The sequence below is a fragment of the Dipteris shenzhenensis genome, chromosome 11 (genome assembly GCF_047967505.1).
Source record: "Dipteris shenzhenensis isolate YYH24624 ecotype China chromosome 11, Dip_SZ_1.0, whole genome shotgun sequence".
In the NCBI taxonomy this organism is placed as follows: domain Eukaryota; kingdom Viridiplantae; phylum Streptophyta; class Polypodiopsida; order Gleicheniales; family Dipteridaceae; genus Dipteris; species Dipteris shenzhenensis.
The window spans coordinates 5,256,712-5,274,463 of NC_141606.1; the positions used below are offsets into that span (position 1 = coordinate 5,256,712).

Sequence of the window (17,752 nt, forward strand, 5' to 3'; positions counted from 1 at the left end):
CTCAATTTGGGCAAGCATCTGTCTCTCTTCAACTTCTTCTTCTCTCTCTTGGCACGCCACATGAATGAAATTCATCTTGTTTTCGGAAGTATTCAAAATTTGAACATGTGCCATCTATAAGGTTGTAAGATTTTATTACTATTTGTGTGAGGGAAAAGTGCAATAAATCTTGTATTTAACTTCCCGGACAAAAATAAATCTCTCTTTGGCAAATTTTACTTTACTTTGCTTCATGGGAAGACATCTTCGTATAAATATAATGTTTGAAAAGCTATGTTACAGTGGGACTTAATCAACTGATAGTTTTGAATGAAAGAATAATAGCCCGATTAGGCCTTTAGTTGGAACGCCTCTCGCGGTCTGCCCACAAGAGATAGTACAGTTGCAGCGATGTGAGACGCAGACAGCCCGGCCTCCTCAATCTGATCTTTGGGTGAGCCATGATCGATATATCTGTCTGGCAAAAGCATAGGCCTCCACTGTAGACCGCGCCAGAATCCATAAAAAAACAAGTTAGCTACGGCTACTACACAACAAAGTTAGCACTGCTAGTACTGCTGCAAGAGAGTAGTGATCTATCAGCTTGCAAGAAATTAAGAGACTTGCGTGCAAAATTTAGGAAAATTTTTGCGCCACCCAAAGTACCTTCAGCTTGCCGTCTAGAAGCCCGTCGAGTGCTAGAAAGTGGCAAACATGCGATGCAAATCCACCGATGGAAGCCTCCTCAACAGTAATTAAAAATTCGTGGTTTTTGGCCAGCGACCTAAACAGCTCTTTGTCAAGCGGCTTGCAGAAACGAGCATCTGCAACGGTCACTGACACGTTGTGCTCAAGGAGGACTTTCTGAGCAGTCAAGCAATTCTGAACCGCAGTGCCGTATCCTACAATTGCAACTTGAGACCCTTCAACTAGGACTCTCCCTGTGCCAATCTGCATTACAATATTTGAAACATTTGTAGGTTAGTAGCCATTGATCGACGACTGTTTGGAAAGAGCGGCGAGGCTGTAAAATTTTACTGTTATAAAAAATTTTCGTACCTCAATGGGCACTCCCTTGTTGTTGGGAGGTAAGGGTTCACCGATTCCATTGCCTCGAGGGTAGCGGAGACAACTTGGGCGATCATCAATTACAATTGCTGTCGCAACCATGTGCATTAGCTCGGCCTCGTCCGCTGGTGCCATAACGACCATGTTCGGCAAGCACGCCATGTATGCCACATCAAAAGCACCGCAGTGAGTAGCTCCATCAGCACCCACCAATCCAGCACGGTCCATGGCGAATCGGACTGGCAGTTTTTGAAGATCGACATCGTGGACCACCTGAAGAGACGAAGGCAACGAGCAAAGATTAGGAACTACGGTAACTCACAAAACGATGGCGAATATCTGATGTGAAGCTATTCTCTTACAAGTATCCAAGCGTCGTACCTGATCATAGCCGCGCTGGAGGAAGGATGAATAAATGGCACAGAAGGGTTTAATTCCCTCCGTGGCAAGCCCGGCAGCGAATGTAACGGCATGTTGTTCAGCTATGCCCACGTCGAAGCAACGCTCAGGAAAGCGCTTCTGGAAATAGTTTAGACCAGTGCCACCTCCCATCGCAGCATGGATGGCGACGACTTTACTGTCTTGCTCAGCTTCTGCAATCAGTGCTTCAGCAAAATACTGTGTATATGAGAGGGTGGCGCTTTTGGTCTTCATTTGTTTGCCCGTTGGCGGGTCGAATTTCACGACACCTGCAGCGCCCAAAGACGTATTCTGATAAGCACGGATGAGCCATGAGGTGGAATTACTTTTCCACTCGACCTTCTATGAATGAGATAAACTAGTGTTGTAAGACAAGACTCGATGATAGAGGCCTGGTTACCGTGGTATTTATCGGGAGCACGCTCGGCAAAAGGATATCCCTTCCCCTTCTCTGTTACAACATGGATCAACACAGGACCTGCTGCAGGAGTAGACTTCACCTTTTCAAGGACAGTGACGAGATCCTCCAGATTATGTCCATCTACGGGACCGATGTAATAGAGGCCAAGTTCTTCGAACAGGGTCGAGCCCGATCCACTGATCATTCCTCTTGCGTATTCGTCCACTTTGGAGGCGATCTCGTGGGTTTGCCCTCCGATCTGCTTAGTGATTCCCTGCGTATATATTCAAGCGCCAAGATAGAACTTCAAATTCCTGTACAGCGGAGGCACAAGAAGCTGACGGAGAGCACTTCGTTCTGCTAATTAATAGTGCGTATTAAAGTGCGACATGTAATTGTGACGAACCTTCGCAGCTTCTCGAAGTAATCGAAATTTGCGACTGGATTGGAGTTTTGTAAGAGCGCTACTGAGTGCTCCGACCGGCGGGGCTGGTCCGTCCAGTGTCGCTGTGGGAAGAGATACTTGCTTGTTATCGTTCAGAATAATGATCAGGTTTGAGTCCAGGTAGCCGGCATTGTTCATAGCCTCATAGGCTTGGCCGGCTGTCATTGCACCGTCTCCGATCACTGCGATAACGTGGTTTGACTTCCCAAGCAAATCTCTACCGACTGCCATGCCTACAGACTCACAACGGCGCCCGAATTTAAAATGCAAAATGGCTGAGAGGAAGATTCATGAATCAGGTCTGGAACTAATCGCGAATCGCGATCGATAGACAGGAGTAGTCACCTAGGCCTGCGGAGATGGTGGTAGAGCTATGTCCTGCACCGAAGGGATCGTACTCGCTCTCGCTGCGTTTTGTAAAGCCCGACAAGCCAGAAGTCTGCCTTATTGTGTGCATCTTGTTTCTCCGACCAGTAAGGATTTTGTGCGGATACGTCTGCACCGCGAAGTGGTTTAGTTATCTTCTCTTCATTTTGAAGAAGATTAGTATTTATATTTCCAGTTAGCTCGATTACCTGATGTCCGACGTCCCAGAGAATTCTGTCATCTGGAGCGTTAAATACATGATGAAGAGCCACCGTGACCTCCACGACACCAAGGCTAGCTCCTAGATGACCTCCGGTCTTCGCTACCGAGAAGATGGTCTCTGTGCGAAGCTCCTCTGCTAGCTGCTTTAGATCCTGCGGTCGACGGCGGAAAGAGGTGTCAAACCCTCAAATACGACGTATGAGCTGTGGATGTGATCCGCTCTCTTGATGACGAGGTCCTCTACTACTCGTGACCTTTCCTGGTTGCGATTTACCTGGATTTTGAGGTTCTTCATGTGAACCGGATAATTGATCGTGTCCAGTACGGGAGTCGGCGGTTTCTCTTTGTAATATTCCGGAGCGGTAGTCGTCGAATCCGTCTTTGTGATCTTATTGTCGCTTTGTGTGTTAGCTCTGGCCAACCCCTGTGTAAGCGAATCACTTGTTAGCAAGCGCAATTGCAGTGGGGCTATTGGATGAGGTTAGGCTATTACTAGTTGAGTAGAGCGCAGTACATCCTGGACGTGAGAAGAGAAGGTAAAAGCGGGAATTGCGCGGGATGCAAACCTTGTTTTTGGAGAGTCGACGGGAGGAGGCGTGGGTGGGCGCCGTGCAATCGCGGCGCAGGGTCGAAGGAGAAGGACGTAATCCATGGAAGCGAAGTTGAAGGTGGTGACGAGTAGACGAGAAGGGGAAGGAGGAGGAGGAGGAGGAGGAGGAGGGCGAGGAGGGCAGGGGGGCGGCGGCCATTGTGCCAAAAGAGAGAGTGACGAGGGTTGGGGGGGGAGGGCAGGCCATTTAGAACGAAAGAGGAAGGCATCCTAAGGAGGGAGAAGCATAACACGAGCACGCACGGAGACAAATTTTGTGTGTGTGTGAGGGTGGTGGGTGTCTGGGAGCGGCAAGCCGCGATGCTGCTTGGTTTGGTCAAGCCTCCACTCGATTCCACCACGTCGGGTTCAAACACAGCCATCGCCACGTCACATGACACAATGGGCGATTCGCCAAACCCTCCTTTCACTCCTCTTGTTGTGTTCAGTACACCTGGGCGACATAAAATATGGCCATTTCTCGCTAGTACTTTCCACAGCTTTGATGTAGGTCTTCTTGGTTATAGGAGACACTTATTGGCCATTGTGTCTTTTTGCAGCCTCCCAGATTTTTACATTGGATAGACGTATCTTGACCAGTGGTTGGGTAACGGTGCGGTACCAGACAAACTTTCCTTCTAGTGGCGATCCTTAATCATCTTGTTCCACAACAATCATTTCCCCATTCGCATGAATGGCTACCACCTCGTCTGAACCTAGCCTAAATGTCTAGCAAACTGGCTCGAGTGTGTTCCACTTCAGTTTCTGTCCCCATGGCCAAGGGTACCCCATTCCGCCCCCCCAATTCATAACCTAAATTTTCTATGTTAGAGCACATAAGAATTCTTGGATTACCATGGGATGCCCCAACACACGCGTAAAATGAGCCATCCTAGAGCAAGTTGGCAAGTTCACCATGAAGTCCTACTTGGAGAGTCAAACTGTGGGAAATGTATTGAATTTCCACCCTATTTCCACTCCATGGGGACCACATAATCTGAAGTTCAGACAAAAGTAAATAAAATCATGGCAAAAGACAACAACATGCAAGTCAAATGAAAGGAGAGTGTAGGTGGATGAATATTCCAAAGTCCATGCAAGACAAAAAGTAGAGGAACTTATCACTATAGTATGAGATATTATGAGCTAGTAGCCCACAACGTGTACTCTTTGCCTCTTCATCCCCACTTAATCACAAGTATAATAGCCAATGTATTACGTCATGAGCAAATGAAACCCATCTTTGAGAACCTCCATGCTCCAAAAATTCCATTGTTAACACTTATTTCATTTATCTTGGAATGGTGTACTCTCCAAAACATTTTTTTATAATTACTTTGAAAAGCAATTGAAAAATTTTAGAACCCCCAAAAAAACTCCTCTACATAACAAAAAAAACTCTAAACTTAAATAGATTTTAAAAGGCTTATGTTGGAGTATTGCTAGTGAAATTACAAGAGGAGTTGATGAGATTCTTCTTGGAATTGCAAGTAAAATTATATAAGGACTTATGACATTAGAAAATCTCCAAGTAAAATGATAAAATGCATTATGACATTTTGATGGAATTGCAAGTTAAATTACAAAAGGAGTTACAACATCACATCAAAAGCAACAACTCTAAAATCTCCAAGTAAAATAATAAAAGGAGTTTTAAGATTACATAAAAAACAACTATTAAAATGACAAAGTATTTATTGTGTTAACAAAGACCTTGCAATACTAGTTACAAGAAGCCTATTAGTACTCTTTATGTCCAAATCCTTTACTCCTAAACATAGTAACAGAAGAGGAACAAGGAATTATAGATTCTTTCTTACAAAGCTTTTTGTCAAATCTTAATGACTTGTGCTTCATTTGCTAGATGTGGCTCAAACCCAATGCTTTTATAGCAAATCCCACTCAATAAATATAATACTCTTCTCTAGTTGAATATAATTTTCTTTGTTCTTGTCTGCTATCTCTTAGTTTCTTGAGCTTCTCCTTCTCTTGGTGGCTCTACACATTCTTTCTCATCATATGTAAATGGTTCTAGTTATCTCTTTAAATGCTCCTCTTAAAGACTTTGGTGCTCAGTAATTCAATCAAAAAAATTACTTGTGATGCTTGCTCCAGAGATTGATTCATTCAAGATATGATTGTGAAGAGCCATTTGTATGCAGAAAAGATAAGCAAGAATATAGAGAAAATGCTCAACTGTAAGGCAATTTCGCAACAATGACACTAGAGATGGATTGCATAACTATAAGGTGAGACGAAAGCAAGAAAAAGGAGAAGAGGGTGAGAGAAATGAAGCGATTTCGTAGAATACTGAATACATCCAGCATCATTTTCAGGAACTACTATCCAACACATGACCCCTTAATGATGACACTTAAAGAGCTAGACAGCTTTGTCAAATTATAAGGTAGAAGGTTGTTAAAGCTTTTGACCTACCCTACTTAGAGAGACCCTTCAGTTTGGAAGAGTTGAAAGAAGCTGTGGTAGTCATGGTAGATGGTAAGACACCAGGGGAAGATGGGTTACCTATTGAGTTCCACAAGGCTTTTTTAGAACTAGTTGGCCCATATTTATTACTATTATGGCAAGAAAGTTCAGTGAAAGGGTTTTCTTCCCCTTCACATTAATGGTGGCATTATCAAATTGATCCCTAAAAAGGAGCCCAAAGATGAGATCAAAAATTGGAGGCCTCTAACAATGTTCAACTGTAGCTACAAAATATTTGCAAAAGTCTTAGCCCTAAGGATTCAAGGCAAAATGAAAGATTTGTAGTGGGAGAGAGGGAAGGAGTCTCACTTGCAGCTTTCTCACATGCACAATGGGGGAATACACACAAAGGTGGAGGCTAAAAACAATTTTCCTCTTCTTAGTTGTGAAAGCCAAAAGAACTCTAGTACAAAGAAAATAGAAGAACCCTATATGTGGGTCTCAAACCAAACTCAACTAACTAAGGTGGCATACTAACTGAGCCACAAACTAGAGTAGATAAGGATAGCTGTCATCCAGCTATTATTCGTGGGCGGTGTACCAACCGCATCTCCAGCTAACAAGTCGGTGACATAAATGCACAACAGTCACCCTGGCATATCACGAGTGGAGCTCGATATCTCAACACTCCCCCTCGAGCTCAATCCCAATTCCTGCACACCAAGCAGGTCTCTGAACTTGCGCAGCTTCTCTGCGCCCAATGCTTTCGTGAATATGTCAGCTACCTAATCCTCTGTGCTGACATAAACTAGATCAATAAGACCTAGTAACACTTTCTCCCGCACATAGTGATAATGCACCTCAATGTGCTTTGTTCTAGCATGAAAGACTGGGTTCTTTGCCAAGTGTATACTGCTCATGTTGTCACAATAAATGACAACTGGCCCATTTATAGACTGATGCATATCATAAAGTAGCTTATGCAGCCAAGCTACCTCACATGCAGCCATTGTTGCACCCCTGTACTCAGCCTCTGTGCTCGACAAGGCAATTGTAGGCTGTTTCTTGCTACTCCTAGTGACTGCAGCACTCCCAAAAGAGAACACATATCCACTGGTAGATCGTCTATCAAAAATACTACTAGCCCAATCAGCATCAGTGTATCCATGCAACTGTATCTGAACCCTAGCCTCATAAAATAGTCCATACTGCAATGTGGACTTCACATACCTGAGTATGCGTCTAGCCGCATCCAAATGCGGTTTCCTTGGAGCCTGCATAAACTGACTTACCAATCCAACAGCATAGCTTAGATCTGGCGTGATAATGGTCATATAAATCAAACTTCCTACTATGCGTCTGTACATAGTAGGGTCTTCCAAAAGCTCACCTGCATCTGTGCTTAGCTTCACATTCTGCTCCAAAGGAACTAAAATAGGCTTACAGCCTGTCATCCCATATTTGGACAGCATGTCCAATCCATACTGCCTCTGCAAGAGCTGTATCCCACTTGGTGATCTAATCACCTCAATGCCCAAGAAATAACACAGCTCTCCCAAATCCTTCATCTCAAACTTCTGCCTCAATAGCATTTTCACATGAAGGATATCTTCATCACTATCACCTGTGATGATCAAATCATCAACATAAATGACCAGCAGCATAATCCCTTTCTCTGTTTTTCTCACATAGAGTGAGAAATCTGCCTTGGAAATCTGAAAGCCAATAGTGACAAGATACTGTCCTATCTTGTCAGACCATGCTCTAGGTGCTTGCTTCAAACCATACAAGGCTTTCTTCAACCTGCAAACAAATTCAGGATGAATAGCATGAACATAACCTGCTGGCTGCTCCATAAAGACCTCTTCTTGCAAATCACCATGCAAGAAGGCATTCTTTACATCCATCTGATGTAAAGACCATCCCTTTGATGTAGCCATAGCAATGGCTGCTCTTACGGTTGCCATCCTTGCAACCGGACTGAAAGTTTCTTCATAATCAATGCCATATGTCTGTGCATACCCCTTGACAACTAATCTTGCCTTGTATCTATTCACAGAACCATCTGCATTGTGCTTGATCTTGTAAACCCACTTACAGCCAATTGCATTCTTGTCTTTAGGCAAAGGCACCAATTCCCATGTAGCATTTGCATCCAAGGCATCGATTTCTTCATCCATGGCTTTCTCCCATTTTTCATTTCCCATGGCTTGCTCAAAAGAAGTTGGTTCTGGTTCCTGTATCACTTTGACCATATAGGGATAGTGAATGGCTGTAAATCCATCATATTTCAGCCTATCCACAGGATACCTAACCCTGGTAGACCTGCGCAAAATAGGCTCACTTACAGGTGCTCTCAAAACATCCCTAGTTTTCCTTACTCCAGGTGTAACAACAGAAGGAATACCCAACTCATCATCAATGCTCTGTTCTGAGCCATTGGATTCACCATCCAAATAAGAGTGACATGCATTCACATCAAACATGGGCTGATCTACCTTCTCTTTTCCTTTTCGTGATACCTGCATACCACTCTCTGCATTGCTTTGCGGAGATTCTCCTGATCTCAATCTGCTTGTCCATGGCAAAGTATGTGAACCACTGCTAGAGGACACTCCAGCTCCACTAATATTTTGTGATTGCTGCTGTGAATTTTGTGCAGCATTACCATTTTGTGCATCTACATCAATCATTACATTTACTAGTTTATACCAGCTGCTCATCTCATCAAAAACAACATCTCTGCTCACTGTGAACTTTCATGTAGAAGAGTTATAGCATCTATACCCTTTCTGCTGCAGAGAATAACCAATAAAGACGCACTTCTCAGCTTTTGGATCCAACTTGGACCTAAACTCATTTGGCACATGGACATAGGCAATGCAACCAAAAATTTTCAAATGAGAAATATCTGGTTTCCTACCAGTATACATCTCCTCTGGCGTCATGCCATGTATTGGTACAGTGGGAGTCCTGTTCATTATATAAACTGCTGTAGCAACTGCTTCAGCCCAATAATAATCTGGTAGATCTTTTTCATTTAGCATAGCCCGAGATACCTCTCCAATATGCCTGCTTTTCCTTTCTACAATTCCATTTTGTTGTGGGGTATGACTGCATGAATATTGCTGCTTTATACCATGCTCCTGCAAGAACCTTGCAAACTCATTTAAGAGGTACTCTCCCCCTCCATCTGACCTTAGGCATTTTATTTGCAGGCTTGTTTCTTTTTCAACCATAGCTTTGAAAGCTTTGAAGTGCCCAAACACTTCACTTTTCTTTTTCATAAAATACACCCAAAGTTTTCTACTGAAGTCATCAATAAATGTGACAAAATAGTGACAGCCTCCAATAGATGCAGCTTTAGTAGTCCACACATCAGAGTGGATTAATTCCACTGGCTTTTTACTCTCTTGAACATGCCTAGGAAAAGGTTTCCTTGCCTGTTTCCCAAATTGATAGGATTCACAAACCTTGTGCATTTCTGCAACCTTGAATTTAGGCAATCCTGCAACAATATTTTGGGCTTGCATTGATTTAAGTCGCTGTATATTAACATGACCAATGCGTTTGTGCCAGATATCAATATCTGCAACTACACCGGTCCCATGTGCAAACATTGCTGCACTCAATTCAGGCATGTCCGCATCCAACATAAACATCCTGCCCTTCTTCTTTCCTTTTGCTATCAAGCGACCGTTATTTTTCATATCCTCAACAAAGCATCCATGAGGATTAAATCTAACCTGCAAGCCCTGCTCAACCATTTGACCAACAGAAACCAGGTTCTTGGTAATGTTTGAGACATGAAATACATTGGACAGGTATTTCTTTTTCCCATCCTGCATAGACAAAGGAATTTTACCAATCTGCATAATAGGATGTGCAGTATCATCACCAATCTCCACAAATCCTGGCTTTTCCATTTTCCTTGCATCTTGCATCCATTCTGCATGACCTGTCATGTGGTTTGACGCACCTGAGTCAACATACCACACATCATTTCGTTCTTCTGCACTTGTCACAGAATTGGTCATATGCTGCACCATAAATAGATGCTCATTTCTGTCATCACCCTGCCTACTAGAAGATGCATAATTGTCTTGCTGCAATTTTCCATTCATAATGTCATTCTGCTTTTTATAGCAGTCCTTAGCCATATGACCCATTTTGCCACAATAGTAGCTTTCAACATTGCTGTTTGCATTTTGGCCTCTCTGCCATCCACCACGGCCTCTTTTGCTCCCCCTGCCTCTAGAGTTACCACGTCCTCCTGCATAGGACTGGTTTTCTTGAGTTTGCTGCATAATCTAATTTCTACCACGGCCTGCAGATCGGCCTCCTCTACCTCTGCCTCTACCTCTGCCAGCATTTGAGTAGAAGATAGTTTCTTTTGAAGTTCCCGCTGAAGAAGATGCACCCCCATTTCTCTGCTCTTTCGAAATTAGAAGAGCAAACAACTCTTCAAAATCAGGAAATTTTTCACGGACGGCAATGGATGTCCGAAACTGTGCATAATCCTTTCCTAGACCATTCAAGGTCACAGAAACTAGATCATCATCTTCCACTGGTGACCCAATGGAAGCAAGTGCATCTGCAATTTTCTTCACTTTCATGTGGTAGTCATTTATGCTCAAATTTTCTCTCTACACATTGTGCAACTCCTGTTTGAGTTGCATTTTCCTGGCTTGCGTATTTGTGCTGTACATTTTTGCCAAAGTATCCCATGCCTCCTTTGGCGTACTTGCATCCTGAATATGCACAATCATGGAGTCCGAAATACTGATAGACAGCCAGTACATAACTTTCCTAGCTCTCTCATGCCATCCTTTAAATGCCTGCATTTCCTGTTGATTGGGAACATTAGGAAGAACAAGTTCTTCTTCATATCTGTAATGAACTCCCAATAGCCTTTTCCCATAAGGAAATTCGTCATTCTAAACTTCCGTGCCTAGAAGTTGTTATTGTCAAGCTTTTCAGTGACAATCTGTGAAAGAGAATCAGATGCCATTACAGAACACTGCAAAATATTCTGTCACTGCAAAAAACACAGCTTTTGCCTCACACGGGCAGATCTGCAAAACTTACAAAAGTGGTATTTCACCACACAGTCACTTCCTAGTGACGATTTTGCATCAACAGGCAACAAGCATGATTCTGCAACTCCCAATATCTCTGCACACAGGCATACGATGCAATTTCTGCGACAACTTTTCACCGACTAACCGCGCAGTGGTCGCACAGCCGAAACGGGGCCTTTTTCTGAGTGCCTACGAAGAACTTCCGCCTTCAAAACGGGCCTCGAAATGGCCTCGAATCAGAAAAATAAAGTCACCTAAGGGCTTTGCCCTTAACCCGCAGCATATACTGCACTCTCGCCACACCGCAAAGGGAATCTGAGACAGTGCACTCTTGCACTTCTGGCTGTGCTACCTCCAGAGATTTGCTCCCAAACTCGAAATAGGAAAGCAACACTAGTCCTCTTACCAGGACACCACAAACTTGGCTTGCTTTCTTGAGCTCCTTACCACGAACAAGGCTCTGATACCATGTGAAGATAGTGAGAGAGAGGGAAGGAGTCTCACGTGCGGCTTTCTCACATGCACAATGGGGGAATACACACAAAGGTGGAGGCTAAAAACAGTTTTCCTCTTCTTAGTTGTGAAAGCCAAAAGAACTCTAGTACAAAGAAAATAGAAGAACCCTATATGTGGGTCTCAAACCAAACTTAACTAACTAAGGTGGCATACTAACTGAGCCACAAACTAGAGTAGATAAGGATAGCTGTCATCCAGCTATTATTTGTGGGCGGTGTACCAACCGCATCTCCAGCTAACAAGTCGGTGACATAAATGCACAACAGTCACCCTGGCATATCGCGAGTGGAGCTCGATATCTCAACAAGATTGGATTCTATCAGAGCAAAAGGGGTTTATCAAGGGACATTAGCTTCTTGAAGCCATTATTAATATATGGGAAGGATGTGAGTATGCCAAGGAAACTAAAAAGGGTATTTGTTTTCTTAAAGTTGATTTTGATAAGGCTTATGAGAACTCCTACTCACTAATGCTACAGCTATGGTCAATGTCAATGGTATGATGAGTGACCCCTTTTTTCTAAAGAGATCAATTAGACAAGGTTGCCCTTTAGCTCCTCTTCTTTTTGCTATAGCTGTAGACTCTCTAGGTTGGCTTCTTAGAAGTCAAATTCAAGAGGGTAGTCTGAAAGGCATAGAGCTGATTAATGGTAAACAATTGGTATGCCAATAGTTTGCTGATGACACCACTCTGACTTCTAGAAACACTGATCAAGATGTTGGATTGCCTTGAAGTTTTTTGTCAAGCTTCACGATCTTCTATCAACCACTCCAAAACAAGGTGTGACACTCTTAGTGGGGCAAGGAACAAGGTGTTCTCCAACAGTTAGGATGCCTCAAAATTAAAAAAGGGACAGTTTTTAGACTTTTGGGAATTCCAATGGGTTTTGAGGTCACAATGAAGCAGAGGTGGGACTGGGTAATGGATATATTTCAAAAGAAGCTGGATAAATGGAGAAGCTTTCAAGCCAACCTTGCTAGAAGAAAAATGGTTCTTAACCATTTCCTATACCCCATTGTTATTTTTTATCTTTCTTGTTGGTCTCCTTCTAAAACAAGTCTAGACAAATTCATCAGATTATGCAAATCATTTATGGGGAGGGATTAACAAAATTTCCAAAGTGAGATGGGAAGCCCAAGGAATAAGGGGGACTAGGGGTGATAGATATTTTTTCTATTGCTAAAAAGCTTTCTACTACTTGGATTATCAAAGCAGCACTTCATCTAGAGGAGGATTGGGCACAATTGTTTTTGAGAAATATGAGGTATATTAGACCCTGCACGGCCCCAAACTGGAGAAATTATCCTCTACACCAAAGCAAACAATGACCCTGCTAGCATAAGATAAGCTTGGCTTGAAACCTGGCACACCCTGTATCTTAACTTGATACACTTTTCCTTCCACTGCCCCACCCAATTCCTCAAGAATTGTCAATGCAACTAGTGGGAAGTGTACCGTTGTAGAGCACATGTCGGCAAACTTTGTGTATAAATCTATTTGTGCCTTGCTGTCTTCACTTCTCATGTCTATTCTTTCTAAGGGTTCGTCCTTGCTACGTTTGTCAAGGGCTCTAACTACTTTACCATTTTCCATTGGACAACTATATCACCAAACACTCTAGGTAGGAAGTGCATCCTCTTTCTCCTCTGTCCGCTCCACCTCTCCTCGCCTTGTCTAGCTATAGTCAAATTGAGCAAGTATGCGCTGTTGCATTTCATCTAGCTTAGACTTGGTATGAGGAGTCTCTCTTATTTTATATTTTTTGGGCAAAAAAATAGAGTGTCTTTATTGCTTTATAACATTTAATACATCAAAAGATATCTCTTGGAATATCAGTTCTGATTACATCAGCACTTATATCATGAAATAACACAAAACTATCAACTTTGTGAAGAATTAACCAAACAAGACAAGACATTTTCTCAGGCACATTCCTATTCCATATTCTGTGAAATATGAAATACCATTTGGATCTATCATCATTCAGTTTCCACCTGTTGTTAAGAGTTCTAAAAAGATCCTCCATATCTGCAGCAGGATCCATAATTCAAGTCTTTCCATGATCAATCTCTGATGTTGGTTGGTTAAGGAGAACTCCCTTCTGATTTCAAGCCAAGATTTCCACTTGAAAAGCTCTTTATTCCAAAGCTGACCCCAAGATTGAAGACCTTCTTAAATGAGGTAGCCAATAAAGCGAGCGACAAAAATCGAGTGAGGTAAGAAAAGTGAGTAGTGAAAACCAAGAGAGTACACTTTACCTAGTTAAAGTCATGATTCCAACATGCAATTGAAAACATGATGTTGAATGCCTATCCTATCAAGTAACACATTTAAGATGGTCCATCTAAGAAGTACACGACGGTCCATTAACAAATTAAACATTAATATTTTGATTGGAAGGACATTAAGATAAATAGTGATGTTGTATGTGAAGTCATGCAAAAAGGCAAAAATAATAAAATAAGGCAAGCATTTGCCTTTATGCAAATGGGAAAATAATAGTCCCACCATCACCAACCCCATGTGGCTATATTGTTCCCCAAGTGTTCGTTTATGACTTTGTTCCATGGAGGGATCCCAACATTCCCCTCCATCTTAAAACTATTTAGGAAGACAAACAATCCACCCAAAAAATTTGCAAGTACGATCTTATTGGACTTCTATGAAACAAAGGTTTAAAGTTGAAATAGGCTATATCCATTTCGTTCCATCGGGCATCGTTTTTACATTCATAGTGGCCATATAGTATTTACAACAACAGCCATTCGCCCTTCAAAAATTTTCTATCCAATTTATACAAGAGGTAAAAAGGATGCATTATAGAACATTATTTGGATGTTGACATCTGTCCTTCAAGCATGGTGATGGAACTCCATGAAACAAATTGAAGATAAGAAAAAACCTAGAAAGATTGATCACAAACTGTGCTATCCGCATGATCTTGAAGCTTGTAGGTGGTTCGAGGATTCAAATCCAATGCAAGAATCAGGGCACTTCATGATACCAATTGATACCACTCTAACCGAATTGATCTAATGGTTTACATTCATCACATTAAATCCAAGGTCCCACATTCTCTAAATGATCCTATCCAATTAGCATGCTTAGTATATTATAGATATGACAATTGACTTAGGATTTGACAACTAGAAACAAAAAAAGCCAACAAACATTATCATACAAGCACTAGAATATCTTATGGAACATGATAATCCATCACCAATAGTCTTTCTTAGTTTCCTTTCAACGATTGAAGACCAAGTTGAAGCAATAGATTGACTCATAATTCAACAACAAACTGAAGCTCAGGTCAAACTTGTTGAGCATTCATCATCAACAAAGATGCAATGAACTTGTTTCATCTCTTTGATCCTTTGAACAATCTTATCTCTTTTCACCATTTCCCTTGCCATTGCTTCTGCATAGCATGGTAGTTCACTACACACACAATATACACCGTAAATATATATGAATGTACAAATAGCACTAAACTTTATATGACTATTTGACTATTGAACATTATTGAAGTATTTTTGTGACATATCACATTAAAGAATGCAAGCAATGAACTCTACACCCAAGCACACCATGCTCCATTCCTACCTTCAAAACAACATGTCTGAGAAGACGTACTCATCCTAAAGCATTGCATTTGACTTTCCAAAAGAAATTACTTATCATTTGCACTTCATAGTTTGACCAATATCACATAAGATCACATGGAGTGAGTCTTTAATTAAGTGTGGCATAAGAGAATAGTTAGATGAGTGGTAGAATTCATGTTTCTTCCTCCAATCAAAAGTATTAAAAACACCAATCACCATAATTTGTCATTACCCCTGACCATGTTAATCACACAACTCTAAAATGTCACTAAATATCACCAAAATAAGCACAAAAGAAGTCAAGCTAAAAGTAGCTCACTATGAGTCATAAGGGTTTTTGAGAGGCTTAATAGCATTCTCATCACCCTCAATGTCTTGATCAAGAAGTTCCAATCGAGCTCTCTTTGCATTAGTGGTCTGCACAAGTGGCTCCACAACACTACTCACAATGAAAGCATCATTATCAAAAGAGAAGCATGCATGCCGATTTGCCAAGCATGCTCTCATGAGAGGTGCAACACCACATCCCATCTCCTTGCACAAACCACTAGGAGGACACAAAAGGATCGACAGACACTCAATGAAACTAGCAGATTTCTCTAATGCTCCTCGAGCTATCTTTTGTATGTCAGGGAGATAATGAGTCCAGTGGTCACTCATTTGGCAAACATTCAACTTGTCAAAAAGAGGTTTATTCTCCACATGGAATGTTGGTGGTTTATGGCCCACATGCCTCACAAACACAAGCATGAAGGATCGCATCTACAAGATGAAGGAACATATGTCATTGACATTTTATCTCTCACATCATACAATGATAAGAAGAAACTTCATGAACCCAACTCACCAACATATCTTCTCCTTCATGTACATTTATGTGACCATATGGAAGCTTTTCTAGCACAAATACACGATGGTCCACCTCCAATCCTTGTGCACGAACATATTGTTCCATCCATGTAATACATGGTCCTTCATATATAGATCATACAAAATATCCATATTGTCAAAGAGAATCCATGCTCTAAGTCTTAAATGGAAGTAAAGTGAAAGAAGGAAGTAAATGGATGTAAATAGAAGCTTGCTTGCCAATGGACAGATGAGGACCAACCACCCATCATCATCCAACATCACTCCAGCTATAGCTATGCCTTACTTCAAGTGATCCTCTGTTTGTTCCATGACGGGAGGCCAACATCTCCCCAAATCTCAAAACCAGTCGGAAAGTCAAGCAACATAAAGTTTGCAGCCCACTTCACCTTCTTTCCAAATCTCCTATAGTCTATTTCTTTTTGAGCCACTGCTAAGAAAAGTTCATGAGCCTACGTGTAAACACCATTCTTCTTCCCATCAACAAAGTCCAAGCCCATGGCAATATAATCTCCAATGGAAAAATTGCAAAGCAATGTGTCTCCTTGACACACAGTGCGATCCATAGGTGATGGATGATGAAAGACATTAGTGATCATCTCTTTCACAACCATCCTACTTCTTGTAATATACAATATCACAAATATAACAATATAACCTTTTCTTGCAGTAATGAAAATGATATAACAATGAGTTATTGTATATAGAGCAATTGATTCATGAAAGGAGAAATGATTATACCTTGGTCTTGGCCAATGCTTTTCTGATGTTCTTTATTAACACGAGCTAGAATCGCTACAACAATTGTGCAAGTAAATCGAGTTGGTCAATCTGCAACCAAAAATAGTTTCCACAACAATTGAACAAATTTATCAAAATGATTTAATAAACACCTTCTTCTGGAACATCCTTCGGTGGTGGCACAGAAGTTGTAGCCTTTTGACTCCACTTGTCTTTCTTGCTTGTGGCCTTATCTTCACTTTTCTTGCTTGTAGAATATTGTGTGAAGAGATCTCTCTCTCTTGTTAAAACTTGACCCTCCGTGAAGTCAATCCACCAAGGGCAGTGTGCAAGTTCCCATTGAGACAATGCATGCATGGTTCCTGGGTACATGCAACTTGCTGGGTTCCCAATCTCCAACCACCCTTTGCACTGTCTAGGCAAACCATTCAATTTTCCTTCTTGCACCAAGTGGGAGAGATACCTTAAAGGCATACAGTTTAATGTTGTGTCAAAGTTCTTAGAAAGATACTGCAAGGTAACCCTAAACCACCCTTTGCATTGCCTAGGGAGATCTTTCAATTTTCCTTCTTGCACCAAGTGGGAGAGATACCTTAAAGATTGTATGACATACAATTTAATGTTGTGTCAAAGTGCTGACAAAGATAATGCAACATAACAAAATAACTCAAAACTATACCTAAAAACCACACGTTGCGTTGCTTGATCAAGCTTCTGTTGTCTTCCTCTGTGCTCCTCCATCTCCTCTTCTCCCACTCTTGAGCTCTCAGCCTTCTTGCCATCCCTGGATCTCAAGGAAACAAACATATGCTTTCATCCCTCCAACTTAGTGTCCTCTATATATTGTTGTAGTGTATAATCTTTCGGCAAATCAAGTGGCTAGGTCATTGCACAAAGTGCACATAAATCCTCCAAAGCCATTGATGATTGGATCTCCACTTTCTCAAGGAATGTCTCCTTTGTTAACCACCTACTTGGAAAGAAATCAAACTAGCACATCAAAGAAAGAAATCCAACTAAGCA

At 41.7% G+C, this 17,752-nt stretch overlaps 1 protein-coding gene across 1 annotated transcript; it reads right to left on the reverse strand.

The window, feature by feature from the left end:
* Window positions 1–208: 208 nt before the first annotated feature.
* Window positions 209–3,672, reverse strand: LOC147896528 (1-deoxy-D-xylulose-5-phosphate synthase 1, chloroplastic-like). Its single transcript, XM_087381983.1, has 10 exons — window positions 3,467–3,672; window positions 3,175–3,324; window positions 2,888–3,052; window positions 2,658–2,808; window positions 2,274–2,545; window positions 1,868–2,141; window positions 1,429–1,736; window positions 1,039–1,320; window positions 646–930; window positions 209–479 (listed from the first exon to the last, which is right to left on the reverse strand). The coding sequence occupies exons 1-10, from the start codon at window positions 3,647–3,649 to the stop codon at window positions 330–332; spliced, it is 2,220 nt and encodes a 739-aa protein (XP_087238109.1). The 5' UTR covers window positions 3,650–3,672; the 3' UTR covers window positions 209–329.
* Window positions 3,673–17,752: the final 14,080 nt, after the last annotated feature.

Bases quoted from the DNA above. Each gene is read 5' to 3' on its own strand.
- LOC147896528 (XM_087381983.1), bottom strand. From the start codon at position 3,649: ATGGCCGCCGCCCCCCTGCCCTCCTCGCCCTCCTCCTCCTCCTCCTCC. The intron at 3,325-3,466 runs GTTTGCATCCCG...TCGCTTACACAG, and splicing joins GTCGACTCTCCAAAAACAAG to GGGTTGGCCAGAGCTAACAC. The intron at 3,053-3,174 runs GTAAATCGCAAC...CGTCGACCGCAG, and splicing joins TGAAGAACCTCAAAATCCAG to GATCTAAAGCAGCTAGCAGA.